The 14,489-nt window shown below is 46.6% G+C and overlaps 3 protein-coding genes across 3 annotated transcripts; 1 reads left to right on the top strand and 2 right to left on the bottom strand.

Moving 5' to 3' along the window:
• Positions 1-41: 41 nt before the first annotated feature.
• On the bottom strand, positions 42-1,318 carry SAMD00019534_009100 (hypothetical protein; the record flags this gene model as incomplete). Its single annotated transcript, XM_012902877.1, has 4 exons — positions 42-393; positions 472-554; positions 713-1,239; positions 1,309-1,318. 4 exons carry the CDS (start codon positions 1,316-1,318, stop codon positions 42-44), a joined length of 972 nt encoding a protein of 323 aa, XP_012758331.1.
• A 466-nt stretch (positions 1,319-1,784) lies between these two features.
• On the bottom strand, positions 1,785-3,739 carry SAMD00019534_009090 (hypothetical protein; the record flags this gene model as incomplete). The annotated part of the gene is made up of 3 exons (XM_012902876.1): positions 1,785-3,089; positions 3,231-3,470; positions 3,584-3,739. Coding segments are annotated over 3 exons (1,701 nt in total), but the record flags the coding sequence as incomplete, so codon positions are not given.
• A 4,416-nt stretch (positions 3,740-8,155) lies between these two features.
• On the top strand, positions 8,156-14,406 carry SAMD00019534_009080 (hypothetical protein; the record flags this gene model as incomplete). The annotated part of the gene is made up of 3 exons (XM_012902875.1): positions 8,156-8,801; positions 8,874-9,137; positions 9,215-14,406. The coding sequence occupies 3 exons, from the start codon at positions 8,156-8,158 to the stop codon at positions 14,404-14,406; spliced, it is 6,102 nt and encodes a 2,033-aa protein (XP_012758329.1).
• Between the last annotated feature and the right edge of the window lie 83 nt (positions 14,407-14,489).

Below are 14,489 nucleotides of genomic sequence, written 5' to 3'. Positions count from 1 at the left end.
TCTGGTTGGTGTTAGAAAGGCAACATATAGCATGCTCAAACTTAACTTAACTTACAATCAAGTGGATCAAAGTTCGCTGGAGGAGGGAAGTGTTTGGATGCTCCATATTTGACCTTTAGTCCAATCTCTGTATGTTGTTGCATGTATTTGATACTTGAGAACAAGGGCATTGATGAGAGGGTGTAGTAGAGACACTTGAGGACTGGACATTCATGTGAATAGTTCTGTTCATCGTCAACACCTTCCTTTGGTGACAGAGTCCCAGATTGGGATCCAACATGTATGCCTGTATCATTGATTGGGACCATCAAGCCACTCAACTCATCTGATATTGTCAACTCTCTCTCCTTTACACTACGCTCTATACTTGGTTGATGCTCAGCTGGCTTTGGTCTGTTGTTGGTGTTTGAGTGAGTGATAGAGTGAGTGAGTGAGTGCACCAGGCTGGAAGGCTGGCATATCTCTACTTACTTGAATGTGAATATCCATCTTTCCAACAATACATGCTTGTATGTATCACCTGTTTCATTCTTCCGACACTCGAATATGTCCAACTTTAGTGGAGTGGAGTCCAGATAGTCGCACCATAGGTATAAGTCTCTATTGATCTCATTGATCTCATCAAGTTCCAAAAGTATCTACACAATATAAGTCTTCTGTTAGCTCGCCTGAATGAATGAATGAATGAGCTGGATGGAGGTCCATGTCTTACATCTTTGCTTCGGTACTCGTGTAAGTCTTCGAGTGTGACGTTCCTGGATACAGGGAACCGATCGTTGTTTGACAAGAGGTGTGAGAGATCGACATCGACCAATGGTTGTTGATAAGAGAGTGCATTTGATCTTGACTTGTAAATGAGTTGCACTGCCGTCTGAATGAACTGAAGTGTCGAGGGGTCTGCCTCAAAGGATGTCGACATCGCCGTCGTCTGACTATGCGACGACGAAGTCATTAGCTTCTTCTTTGAAACAGTTGTTGTGCCTCCTTGTTCCAAAGTTCCAACAAGTGTTGAAGATAGTCGCTTAAGTTTAGTACTACTGTTGCTATTGTTGATTGTTGATTGTGATTGTGTTGGTATTGGTGATGGTGAAGGGATCTGTGGCGATGCTTTATCTTGATAGCACGACTTGAGTTTGGGAGATGGTGCAAGCTTAGTGGCTGCTGGCGATGTGTCAATACTATCTGTTGTGATATCTAATTGTCCACTACTACTACTACTACTACTGGATTGTGTTGTGACTAATGATTGATTGAGTGTTTAGTAGACTCATCAATTGAGTGAATGAAAGAACATGAAGGTTGACTTACTCAAAGGCATTGATTGATATGTTGATTGAATGAATGTTTGATTGTTTGTCACTTAATATTATTAATAAATATAACTATATCTACATTATATACAAGTTGTTGTTGGATTATATATATACACTTAATAAACACGTCAACAAGAGCTGTTTAGAGAGTGACAAAGGGTCACAAGTCGGCAGGACACAGGTGGGGGTCACTTAACACTCCAACTTATATTATGGGATTCAATTCCAAGTTGTTTGAAGTTCAGGATTTACATTGAGCTATGTTGAGTGAATCCTTCGGATAGGATGAGTTTGAGTTTGATTTGGAACGATAAAGATATTAATATGAGTTTATTATCATATTGATTCTCTATCTGTGTGAATAATTATTGATTGATTGGATGATGATTGATGGGAGTTGGAGGCATGGACAGGCTATTTGCGAGTCCACACGCCCACATTGATGAACGTGTAGCGCAAGATTCTTTAGATTGTAGCACAGTTGGTGCTGCTGAGTGAGCGATTGAGACGGAGATGCGACTTCATGAGATGGCCGGCAGACAGTGCAGCCAAAAGACTGAGCTCGCCAGCCATGACACCAGCGCATACAATGCGCGCCAGTTGATCGGCGTGCACGCCTGGACTGCCTGGCTTGGATCCCTTGACGCCGATGATGTCCAGACACGATGATTGCGCTGGCAGGAAGGTGCCGCCGCCCACGGTTCCAACCTCGATCGATGGCATCGTAACAGTTATGTACAGGTCGTTGCCCTCATTGCACTCCTCCATCAGAGTGATGCAGTTGGATGACTCGACGTTTTGTGCGCAGTCCTGGCCGGTGGCCAAGAAGATGGCGGTTACAATGTTGGAGGCGTGTGCGTTGAAGCCTCCGATCGAGCCCGACATGGCCGAGCCAACCAAGTTCTTGGACAGGTTCAGCTCGACCATTGCCTGCACGCTGGTTTTCAGGACGTTTTTGACAATGTCTCCCCTGATGGTGGCCTCGCAGACGACCGAGCGACCGCGTCCCTCGATCCAGTTGATGGCAGATGGCTTCTTGTCGGTGCACATGTTGCCAGAGATACTGATGATCTCCATATCTGCGAACAAGTTCTTCATCATCTTTAGCACTGAGTCCACGCCCTTGGACACCATGTTCATGCCCATGGCGTCGCCAGTGTCGCATCTGAATCTAATGTAGACCAGACGGCCAGCCACTGAAGTCTTGATGCCAATGAGCTTGGCGAAGCGGCTGGTGGCGTCGAACTCCTTCTTGACCGATTCGTAGTTTTCGTTGATCTTGATCCACTCGACAAATGCCGACACTTCAGTGATCGATGGGAAGCGCACGACTGGTGCGCGGGTCATGCCTCGCGAGAGGATGGTAGCGCGGGCGCCGCCCGACTCTGAGATGGCGCGGCATCCACGATGTGTGCTTGCAACGAGACAGCCCTCGGTGGTGGCCATTGGAATTAAGACCGACTTGTCGTTGAGACTGATGGGGCCGGCAGTGCCAACGGGGATGGGTACGTATCCAATGACGTTCTCGCAACAGGCTCCCAACACCTTGGAGAAGTCGTACGACAGGTGAGGGATGTCCTCGATCGACTTGTCAATGTTCTTGGTGAGGACCGCGCGTCTGATTTGCACGGCGCGCTCGCAGTCGTTGAGCTCGGCTTCCAGACGGTATAGTGCAACCTCTCCCTTCTCGACCTTGACAATGATCTCCTCATCGGAGAGGCTGGCAATGGATGAGCGCGAGACAGTGGTTGGTGAAGTTGGTGTTGGTGTTGGTGTCTCTGATGATGCATGTGCAAGTACACTTGGAGTTGGTGGGCTCTGTACAATGGTGGTGGTTGTGTTGTTTGTGTGATGCTTGGTAGTTGGTGTCGGTGAGTTGGTGATTGGAGTACCAATGGTCTTGCATTGGTTTGACATCTTGGAGCTCTCGATCTGCTCCTGCAGTAGCTTCTCCTTCTCCATCGCCTGTTGTATCTCGGCGGTTGACGCCAAGAACTCTGTGGCGCACTGATTAATACCGGTTATACGTCTATCATCTTGATGCTCTGGCTCTGGCAAATGTTTGTCGATGCCACATGCAACGGCTTCCTCACCAGTAACTATTATATTATTATTTAATATTGGTACCAAGAAGCTTGACCGTCTTATGTTGAAGCCCTATTAGTGTGATTGATTGTATGTGAGTTAGTGAGTGGACTCGGGGGTGGGCTGGGCTAGGCCAGGGTCCAAGCAAGGTGCGTTGGGCCATTGGATCGAGTTGATATACATACCCATTTGAAGAAGGGGAAGAGCTCGCGTACTGACATTCTCTGGCGGAAACCGAAAATGTAGAGAAGGATGTTTGGAAGAAGGATGTAGAGGTAACAAAACCAGAACACCTCTTTGATGTCGACTTGTGTAAGTAACTGAAGCATTGTAATGTATGTTGATTGTTTGTTAGTTTATAATAATAATAATAATAATAATAATATTAAGTGAGTTGATCGATTGGATGTGGAAGCGTAAATGCGTAAGAGTAGAAGGTGGAAGGGTGGAAGGTGGAAGGTGGAAGCGTGTGAGTGGCGGTAGTGAATGTACAACTAACTGCAACAACAACAACAACAAACATATAAAGATATAGATAGTCTCGACTGACAAGAATGAATGAATGAATGAATGAATGGTTGTGTGCTTGGAAGTTAAATGGTTGAATGGCGAAGAGGAATGCTCTTAAATGCTTTGACAGATTGACATGGAAGTGATGGCATACTGGCAGTGGGTGGAACATGTTGCCGGCGCGCAGAAGAGTGCCACTCTCTTACAGAGGCGCTGCCGTCCCCCTCTGGCCAGCCAGCCAGCCTGCCAGAATTGATTGATTGATGATGCGAAAGCACAGCACTAATATACACACACAACACATCGATATAAGGGACAAGAATAGACAGACAGGACCGTTACATGTAATACAAGTCATAATGGTCTACACATGCGCACCCGCCAGTGTGGGTAGATGCTCCATCACTGGCGTCATCACAATAAATCCAGTCCAGTCCAGTCCAGCTAGAGTGCAGACCAGTCAAGTCGACACAGCCCCCCGGCTGTTCCGAACGATGGCAATTGATGTTGGATGGTGTGGTGGTTGTTGTAGTAGTGGAGGATGTGGTTCTAGACGAAGGTGTCGCAGACAATCTGAATATAGTCGAGGAGGAGGAAGAGGCAGATCCCTGTCATCCATCTATGTCTATTACTATTGCTATCTATCTATCTATCAATCAATCAATCAATCAATCAATGTATAGATGTGGGGTGCGATATGATTGTGCAAGTCTGTCTGTCTGTCTGGCTGCCTGTATGTGTGTGTTGTTGATGTGTTGCGAATGACGATCTGATGTCTGGCAGTGTGTGTCTGATTCTGTTGTTGTTGAGTTGAGTTGAGTTGACATCGCAACAAACAAACAAACAAACTTATGTCATTGCATTTGCATTGATGCGGGTGGTGATGGGAATGGCTGTATACACGTACATGTCCGTGTATCGCGCCAATCAAATATTTGATTGGTACTTAAAGTGCCGCCCTCCCTTGTTCTATCTCTCTCTGTCTTGTCCGTCAATCAATCTGGTCTGATGTATGTGTGTGTAATAATAGGGTAGGTAGGTAATGGGATTGAATTGATTGATTGATTGTTTAATTGATTGATTGATTGACAGATAGATTGTGGAGAGGAAGTGATGACAGGGCATTCAACTGGTTAATCTTAACAATCACCAGATCTAGTGCGTCATACTTCCTACCCCCTTCCAATCACACTAACAAACACTAACTAACACACACTTACACAAACGAATTGATTGATCGAATAAACACTGGATGGAACTGATGGTGGATGGTGGATGGTGAATGAGTGGAATTCAAACACACACGAAAGAATGAATGTAGGAGTTACATTGTGTATTTTTACAGATAATAATAATAAACAAACACATAATATATATATATAAACATTATAAACGTATGAAAGAATGAATGAATGAATAGTGATCGATATAAGGTTGGAATACTGATTCTGGATTCTGATTCTACTGAAGTTGACACCCATGATACTATGACGGACATGTCCGTCGCCGCATCCTGCTACTGGCGGGGAAGGGTCCGATCATCTTTAAAATATGACTGATACATATTACATAAATTTGATTGGATTATGATAGATTGATAGATTGATTGATTGATTTGGAGATTGATTGATTTGTGTAAATGATGATGCTATGATTGACTGGGTACATGTCTTTTTTGTTACCGATCTACATAATATTTCTGTCATGGCACACACTGATAAATCATAGTGAATTGGTAACAACAAAGCGGATGGATCGATGGATTGATAGATTGGATGGATAAATGTATTGATAACTCACCTTAAAATAATATAATATGAAGGGATTCGTTCTTACTATTAATTAATTGACAGATTGACTGGTTGGAAATGATTAATTTGATTGAATTATTAATATTATGTCTCTATGTTTCCAATTCTTAAATATCTCTTAATGTGTAAACTCGAATCTGAAAATGAAAGGTGAGTGAGTGAGTGTTGTGAAATGATCGAATGAGTATGAGTTGGTGATCAGATATGATTGTTATATTATTATATTTATTTATGTGTTTGTAGTGTTTTGATTATCTGTACGAATGAGGTCCTGACTGACTGACTGACAAACAAGGCTTTGTAAAAGTAGTAATTGTATTTACACTCACTTACACTCACTGACCAGCCAATGAATGACAATCGATAGCTTTAATCTTAGTGACACATTCATCGCAGATACACACTCACACCCTTTCGCTCACCCAATCCCCATTCAGAGCAACAAAAGGGGTGTTCACAAAGCAATGTTCTCATTCCCACACCAACAACACTACACTTCACTTCACTTCATTCAGCCCAACTCATCTCAACAAACCATTCGTCAGTTTCTCATCAAACTCTGCAACGAAAACTTTTCATCCAAACAACAACAATAACAACATCACACACACTATTATAAGTCGTGTCCACCTAAGTCTATGTCAGCCAGGCAGTCAGCCGAACATAAGCCTTTCGGCACGGCTAAGACCATAGGGAGGTCTCCTATTCATATGCCTCTCCCGTCGAACAGTCGCTCGCCTGGTCGCATCATTTCAAGTCACCTCAGCTTGCTCCTGTCTGTCATTACTTGCAGGCAGCACTCAGCAGTGTATGGCCTTTACCTTAAATAATATAAAGTAGATTGGTCGACCAAGAGTCTTATCGATAAGAAAGAGTTTGCTCTCTCACTAGGGAGAGGGGAGATTGTATTGGGCGGAACCACCCCAAATGCTCTTATTAATATGTGGATTGTTGACAATCTAGATCATTCTCATTTGATATCAATTAATTACTTATTATTAACACAACCCATATATGCATCGCGATGTTGGCTTACAGTATCAAGTCAGGCTTAATGTCGCTAGCGACATCAAATACTCTTTCTCTTAGTTTCTTGTTATGGTGAACATCCTATTCAAGGACGATCTCCAGAGTCACTGAGTTATGTGGCAACAATGACAATCTCTCTGCAGACCGGTTGAGCAATAACAAGAACTCATGACACCGGTCAAGGTTCAGTCCTCTCATATCATTCATTCCCCTACAACTTGGAAGTCATATTATCGTCAACAGTTGGGTATCTTCATGAACTGAATTGAAAGTTGGTCTCCAAGATATTTAAATTATTGGAAACAATTGTTGTTGACCTCTTCCCACAGCAACTCCTCTCATCGACGGCGTTCATTAACTCTATCAACCAATCAATCAATCATTTATCGAGCACACATCCTTCAAATCAACTCATTATATTATGAGATAGTTTATTTCATTTATTATCTTGAGATACATTCAATACAAAGAAATAATGATTACGTAGATATTTAAGAAACTTAAAAATTAAGACAAGTTTATGTTTTCCACCTACAACAACAAAATCAATACTGTATCAATATCAAACCAAGATGTAACTGTTGGTGTTGCCAAATCAGGAATTTGGAACTGATGTTTGAGCGATTTTGGGCTTGTTTTGACAGGAGAATTGTGTACATCGGAGAACCCTATTTCAGATTTGGGTGGCATGTTTAGAACGATGGTTCCCGCGCGTTCCGCAAATATCCAACTACACAAAACACAACCCATCCGTTTGACATGTTTACCCCAACCCAACACAATGTCAAGAAATTGTTGTCTTTAATATCACCTTACATCCGGTCAACCTGCCTATGTGTCGAAGCATTTGTCGACAAGCCCAAGGACTGACTGGTCATGTCATAGACCCCCTCCCCTCTCCACAATCCCAACATGATAAATCATGATCCAATATGAACACACACAATAAGGGGATTGTTTTGTGGTTGTCCATCCCTTCCAAACCAAACGATCACGATCATATTTTACCGGACTGGGGACTATTGGTGTTCAAGGGTCCCTGGACAAGGCCCAACATAGGTAACCCTCAACACTACCAGATCGGTCGGACCAAGGCGCTTCGGCAATGGATGTGGTTGTGGTGTGTCTGTGCATGTCAGTAATCCTGTCAAAAGTTAGCATTGTCAATCAATCAATCAATCACAATACACTCACAAATAGACGTTCATCATCCATCATTTCATTCAATCATTTAAATATCTATTCTATTACAAACACATACATATATATTTATAATTTATAATAATGTATAATTATCTAATATTATTACTTGTGTTGACTACGACTTCCCTGGTTTGCCATGGTGCACCAGTGAAATGGAGCGTAAACAATCATTACTATGATAATGTCCAATTCCCATATCTATCAATGAGTAATTGGAACAATTTGTTAACATGGGTCGCCAACCAAAAGGCCCCATCTGGCGCACCATCCGGCTACACTGCCTACGTTGCCACCATCACAAGTGGCGACGAGTGGAACTTTATCCAAAACTCAGTGACCAACGGTAAAGACTCCTCCTACTACGTGTCTCAACAAAGGGCCTCACGCAACCTGTTCACCTACACCTCTGGACCCGAGTCCGACATGCCCCAATACGACATTGTCACTGGAGAGTGCAATACCTTTTGTTTGTGGGCCCCTGGCAAGCCGGACAACTTGCAAGCCAACAGTGTGTACTATAGTTCTTCCGACAAAGCCTTCTCAAGTGACCTATTCAATACTGATTACTCACCAATTCGTGTATTGATTGAGTGGGGACCAAGTGGAGACCTCTACGTTGCCCCTGCACCCACTGCTGGAGGACCTGCCGACATCACCAACTTGATCTCCTTCAATCAGGCTACCCTTACCGTGACCATGACACCACCAGGAGGTTCCCCAGTAACCATTCCATGGGTACGCAAGTCAACCACCTCTGTAACAGCCACATTCCCATCCGGTTCGGGACTCAACTCAATCACCATCACCGATGGAACCAAGACCTATACCAACACTATCTATCGTTACCAAAGTAAGTAATTAATCCATCAATCATATGATCGATCACTCACTCACACTCACTAATTCATTCAAATCAAACAAGGTCCATGGATTGAAATGGTATACCCATCCTACGCTTCGGGTAGTACATTGACTATGACTGGAAAGAACTTTGGTGCTTCTAACACTGACCTTCGTATCAGTCTCGGTTCTCTCGCCAAGCCATGTGGTAACATCAATATCATTACCAAACATACCCTATTCACTTGTACACTACCTTATGAGGCCACTCCGACCGTCCCAATATTCCCAATTGTCTCCCAACAGAGCACCTCAGACTCCTTCTCCTCCTCAATCATTGCAATCTGTAAGTATTATAATCAATCAATCAATCAAGTCCCATAATCTAACATTCCCCCTCACACACACTCAAATCATGATCAGACGACAAGTTCAACATGAGAGCACTCAAACTCCATTCTGCACCAATCGGATGGTTTCAATGTATTTACCAACTTACTAGTTCCGTCGGATACCAGGTGAACAGCTACCCTGGTTATATGACAGTGCCTTCGTCGTTCTCTCAGGTGGACATGGTGCGCAAGGTGTTCCCAATGTCATTGGCCAATCGCTTCCACGTCGGTATCACCGGACAGGGTAGCGCAGCTGAGATGAACAACCAAGGAGGTCCATTCGATCGCACTCAAGTAGTCAGCAACACAAAGGTGTGTGATGCGTCCAAGCTCGTCTACTGCACCCCACCCTTCACCGGTGGTCTCGCCTCGGGTGTCTACTCATCATACGACTACTCAAAGGACTTGTACTATGCTAACCCCAACGGCAACAACTATGGATGTGCATTCCAATACGGAGTAAACCCAACTACCAATGACACTACTACCAAGCGTGTCCCAACCCGCGGTGGCACGTTCAACGTCACCATGCCAACAGGCACCGGCTTCCTTTTGACCAACAGGACGCTTGTCGTAGGCGGCAAGGTCATCCCATCGACCTTCATTCTCTTCCCATCAGTGCTCCAAGTGACCACAGGCCCAGGTACTGGTAACACCCGTCCATCGAGCATCATCTTTGAGTCCTACTCTATGACTATCCCATCAGTTGGTTTCATCGCTCCAACTGCCAACAAAATCACCTCGCTCCCCACCCGCGGTGGTCCCGTCGTCATCATGGGCGACAACTTTGGAACTGATGCATCGTTGATCACCGTCACCATTGGCAAGAAGCCATGCACCTCTGTGACCATCGTCAGCCCCCACACGACCATCTCTTGCAACGGCCCACCAGGTGTTGGTATGTTTGTGACTGTCAACGTCAACGTCGATGGCCAGGACCAATCCAACCACTTGTCAACCAAGTACGACGCCCCAGCCATCGAGTCTGCCTACCACTTCGGTCTCACCCTCACTGTTGTTGGTACCAACCTTGGCAACTTACCATCTGATGCTGCCTTCCACTACCCAACCGACGCCACCATCATCTCACTCACTCTAAATGACAACGGTACTGAGACCATCATTGGCAACTTGTCGCCACTCAAAACGCAAAATGGAGACCTGTCAGTCTCTGTTGGCAGCCAGTCCGCAACATTCCCCATGTCCTACACCCCTATGCTCTCGGCCGTCGAGCCCTCGCCAGTCGCCGCAGAAGCCACCATCACATTGACCGGATACTTGATGAATGGCCGTCGTCAGGACTACACAACTGTCAACGGCTCGGTCACAGTCGATGGTAAACCATGCCTCGGTGTGTCATTCTCCAACAACGCAACGTTCAATCTCATTCAATGTACCGCTCCCAAGGGCACCGGCAAGAACCTGCCTGTCCAGGTGACCATTGATGACGAGCCATCAAACATCATCAACACCTTTACATACTTGCCACCCGTGATCACCAACTTCCAACAGGTTGATACCATTGCCACCATCGCCGGAGACAACTTTGGCGACGACTACACCGTCGTCCAAGTGAGCTACAATGGCAATACACCAGTTGCTGCCACCGGTATCCACTTGACCCGTAACTCTATGATCGTCCCCATTCCCCTCGACACACTCAACGGCAACGTTGTGATCATTGTCAATGGCCAGCCATCCGCTCCATTCCCATTGATCCTTGCGCCAATCATCCAACAAGCCTCTACCCTTGCCACTTTGGGCGGCGACCTCACCCTGACTGGTCTGTTCTTCAACGAACTCGATGCCTCTGGAGCCAAGATGGACATTACCGTTACCAAGGACCACGTGCTCTGGTGTACCAATGCCGTGATCACAGTCAGCAACACCGAGATTGTGTGCCAGGCTCCAGCTGGAACTGGTGCCAACATCACCATCGAGTTGGACATCGGTCTTTCATTCGATGACTATCAAGTATCTTATGCCGCACCAATCATTAGTGGAGTGGTCGTCACAAGCACTGACATCACCGTCACCGGACTCAACTTCGGAAGTGTATTATCCGACATTCAACTGATGTTGCCAAATGAGCTTGGATTGACTACCGCAGTTCCCGCTAAGACACTCCCAACATCCGACCAAGTCGTTACATTCACTGATCTCCCAGAGGATGTGCTCAGCGGTGACCTGTTCATCCAGGTCAGTGGCCAGAGCTCCATAACTACCAGCTACACACTTGTCCCAACTATTGAGAGCATTGGACTCGTCTCTACAGAGGGTGGAGTTGTCACCATATTCGGGCGCCATCTGACTCAGAAGCGATCAAACTCCTCATTCACCGACGTCCAAGTCATGGTCTCAGGTCAAGAGTGCAGCAGTGTTGTTGTCAATCAGTTCACCAATATCACATGCACAGTTCAGGCTGGTACTGGTGTCGCCAACCCCACCACTGTGACCATTGATGGCGCAGTTTCCAACAGCTATCCACTCGCCTACATGAAGCCAACCCTCACCTCCTGGACCCAGACCGATGCCACTTTCACCGTGATTGGTACCAACTTTGGAAACGTCCCAGCAGTCGCCTCGTCCACCTTTGGCGCCCTGACCTCGCAAGCCCTCAGCGCCAACCAGGTTCAGCTCACTGGATACATTCCAGCCTTTGCTCAATCTGGTGAGCTGTTTGTCACAGTCGACACCCAACCATCCAACGCCATTGATATCACCCTCACTCCAATGATCGAGTCCATCACATCGACCACCACCTCTGGCGGCCCCATCACAATTCTCGGCAACTATCTCAACGCTGAGCGTCAGAACAAGACCGGCACAGTCATCAATGTCATGTTCCAGTTGTCATCTGGTTCAAAGGAATGCACCCTCCCAGCTGTCTTGCCACCAATCGATGGATACTCTGCACTCCAGTGTGATGCCCCAGCCGGTACCGGTAACAACATCCCAGTGATTGTTACAATTGATGGAATGTCAGCAACCGACTACTTCTCCTACGGTGCACCCGTTGTATCCAAGGTTACAGTGAGTGAGACCAACCAGGTGACTGTCACTGGCACCAACTTTGGAACTAACCCCGCCACAGTCAAGGTCATGTTGGGATCTGTGTCTGTCACACAGTTTGATCTTCAAGATACGGTGATCACCTTCCTCGCACCTTTGACCTCGCGCAATGGAATGGTCATCATTACTGTCGACGACCGCGCGTCCAATGGACTCTCAGCCATCCTCTACCCATTGCTCTCGACTGCCACCAAGTCCGACACTCAGGGCTCACAGGTCACCGTGTCTGGTACCTACCTCAATCACTTCCGCAGTGACAACATCCCAACCAATGTCACTGTCGCAGTTGACGGCCAGGCCTGTACCGCTGTTAGCTGGACTGTCGATGATGCCAATTTATTGTGCACTGCTCCCGCCGGTACAGGTGTCAGCCACACATTGACCTTGACCATCGATGATCGTAGTGGATCTGTTGCACTCAAGTACAATGCCCCATCAATCACTGGTGTCACCCAACAAGCTGACATCATCTCGATCCAAGGTGCCAACTTTGGCAAGGCCGTGGCAACATCATCACTCTCCAACAATTATAAGATCCAATCCGTTGTTGATGATCTGGTCGTAGCCAAGATCGACCCCAATGCTCGCAACAACAAGTTCACCATCACAGTCGACACCCAGCCATCCAACGACTTCCAACTCAACATCCAACCTCTTGATATCCAGACCCAGCCCATCTCGCCAAGCGGCGGCATGGTAACAATCACTGGACGTTACCTCAACACTCTCCGTTCAGACAGCTCATCAACCGAGATCACTGTCACTGTTGATGGCCAAGCATGCCCTGTTCAGACCTCTGCCAGCAGCACTGATGGTTCGTTGTTGGTGTGTAGCCTCGGCCAAGGATCATTCAACCAAGCAGTTGTTAGCGTGACCATCGATGGAAAGACTGGTGTGGGTGCCTTCAGCTCCCTCTCCCCAACCGTCACCAGCTCAACCCAACTCTTCTACCTTGTCGGAGGAGACATTACTGTCACTGGAACCAACTTCATAGCGCCCCTCACTGTCACCATCGGCTCCAACAACGTACCATGCATCAATGCTATCTTGGTTGATCAGACCTCCCTCATCTGTCTCTTTGACGCCTCGGTACAGCAAGTTGATGCCGCTACCAAGATCACTGTACAAGTCAAGGCCGCCACTCAGACATCCGCCCCAGCCGCTGTGTTGGCCTACCTCCAGGACCAATGTCCATCAGGCTGCTCAAACAATGGCATCTGCGTGTCTGGCTTCTGTCAGTGCAACCAAGGATTCTCTGGATCAATCTGTGACATCCGTTACGACGCCCAGGTCGTGCCATCCTCCATCAGCCCAGTCTCCGCCCAATTCCTCTCCAACATCTCATTCAGTGTCGCCATCGAGTCTGTTCGCGAGTTGTCCCCCACTGGATCAGTAGTGCGCACCGTCCAAACATCATCCATGATGTGGACACAAGATGGTGCCTCTGTTATTGACGAGTCATACCGTCAATTCACAAACAGGGGTGTCATCAGCGCCGAAGATTCATTCGTCATGACTGTCACTAGCTCATGGATGTTGGCCGACAACACCACCACCTTTGTCGGCGAGAGCTTGCCCAATCCCGCCAACAGTATCAAGCACCAGATCGCCATGTCTGGCTGGAAGTTTGCCAGCCAGGAAAACTCACTCCAGCTGATCTATCGAGCTTCATACCCCGCCAACCTCACCCAGCTCGATTGCAAGAACGTCTCAGTGGCCACGACCAACTACAACAGCGACATCACCACATCGATGAAGTCACTCACAGTTGACTCACCATATGGTCTGATCGTTGGCAACTTCCCAAGTCGTATGATCAAGGATGGTGTTAACCGTCTGCTCAATGTTCAGTTGGTCCCAGCCACTGGAGATGATAATAATGCTGCCGGCAGCAGTGTTGTAGTTGCATTGAACATCCCATCATTCAACAAGGATGTCGTGGTCGACCCTTCATTCGTGTCCTATTCCAAGACGACACCAACTCAACAAACTTGCCACACTGGATCATCCGGTGGCAAGTCCAGATCATGGGTTATCCCAGTTGCCGTCGTTGTTCCAATAGTCGGTGTTGCCCTCATTGCTGGCGCCAGTGTCCTAGTCTACAAGAAGATGCAGAATCGTCGCATGGAAAACAAGATGGGTAGGATGTAATGATTAATAAATAAGTTCAATCAATCAATAATATTCATCAAAGTATTTCCAGAACGTGATCCAAAGGGGGGGGGGGGGGGGGG

Source organism: Acytostelium subglobosum (assembly GCF_000787575.1).
Source record: "Acytostelium subglobosum LB1 DNA, scaffold: scaffold2, whole genome shotgun sequence".
Lineage (NCBI taxonomy): Eukaryota > Evosea > Eumycetozoa > Acytosteliales > Acytosteliaceae > Acytostelium > Acytostelium subglobosum.
The sequence above is the reverse complement of the archived record's forward strand: the minus strand, read 5'-3'. Positions and strand labels throughout refer to the sequence as shown.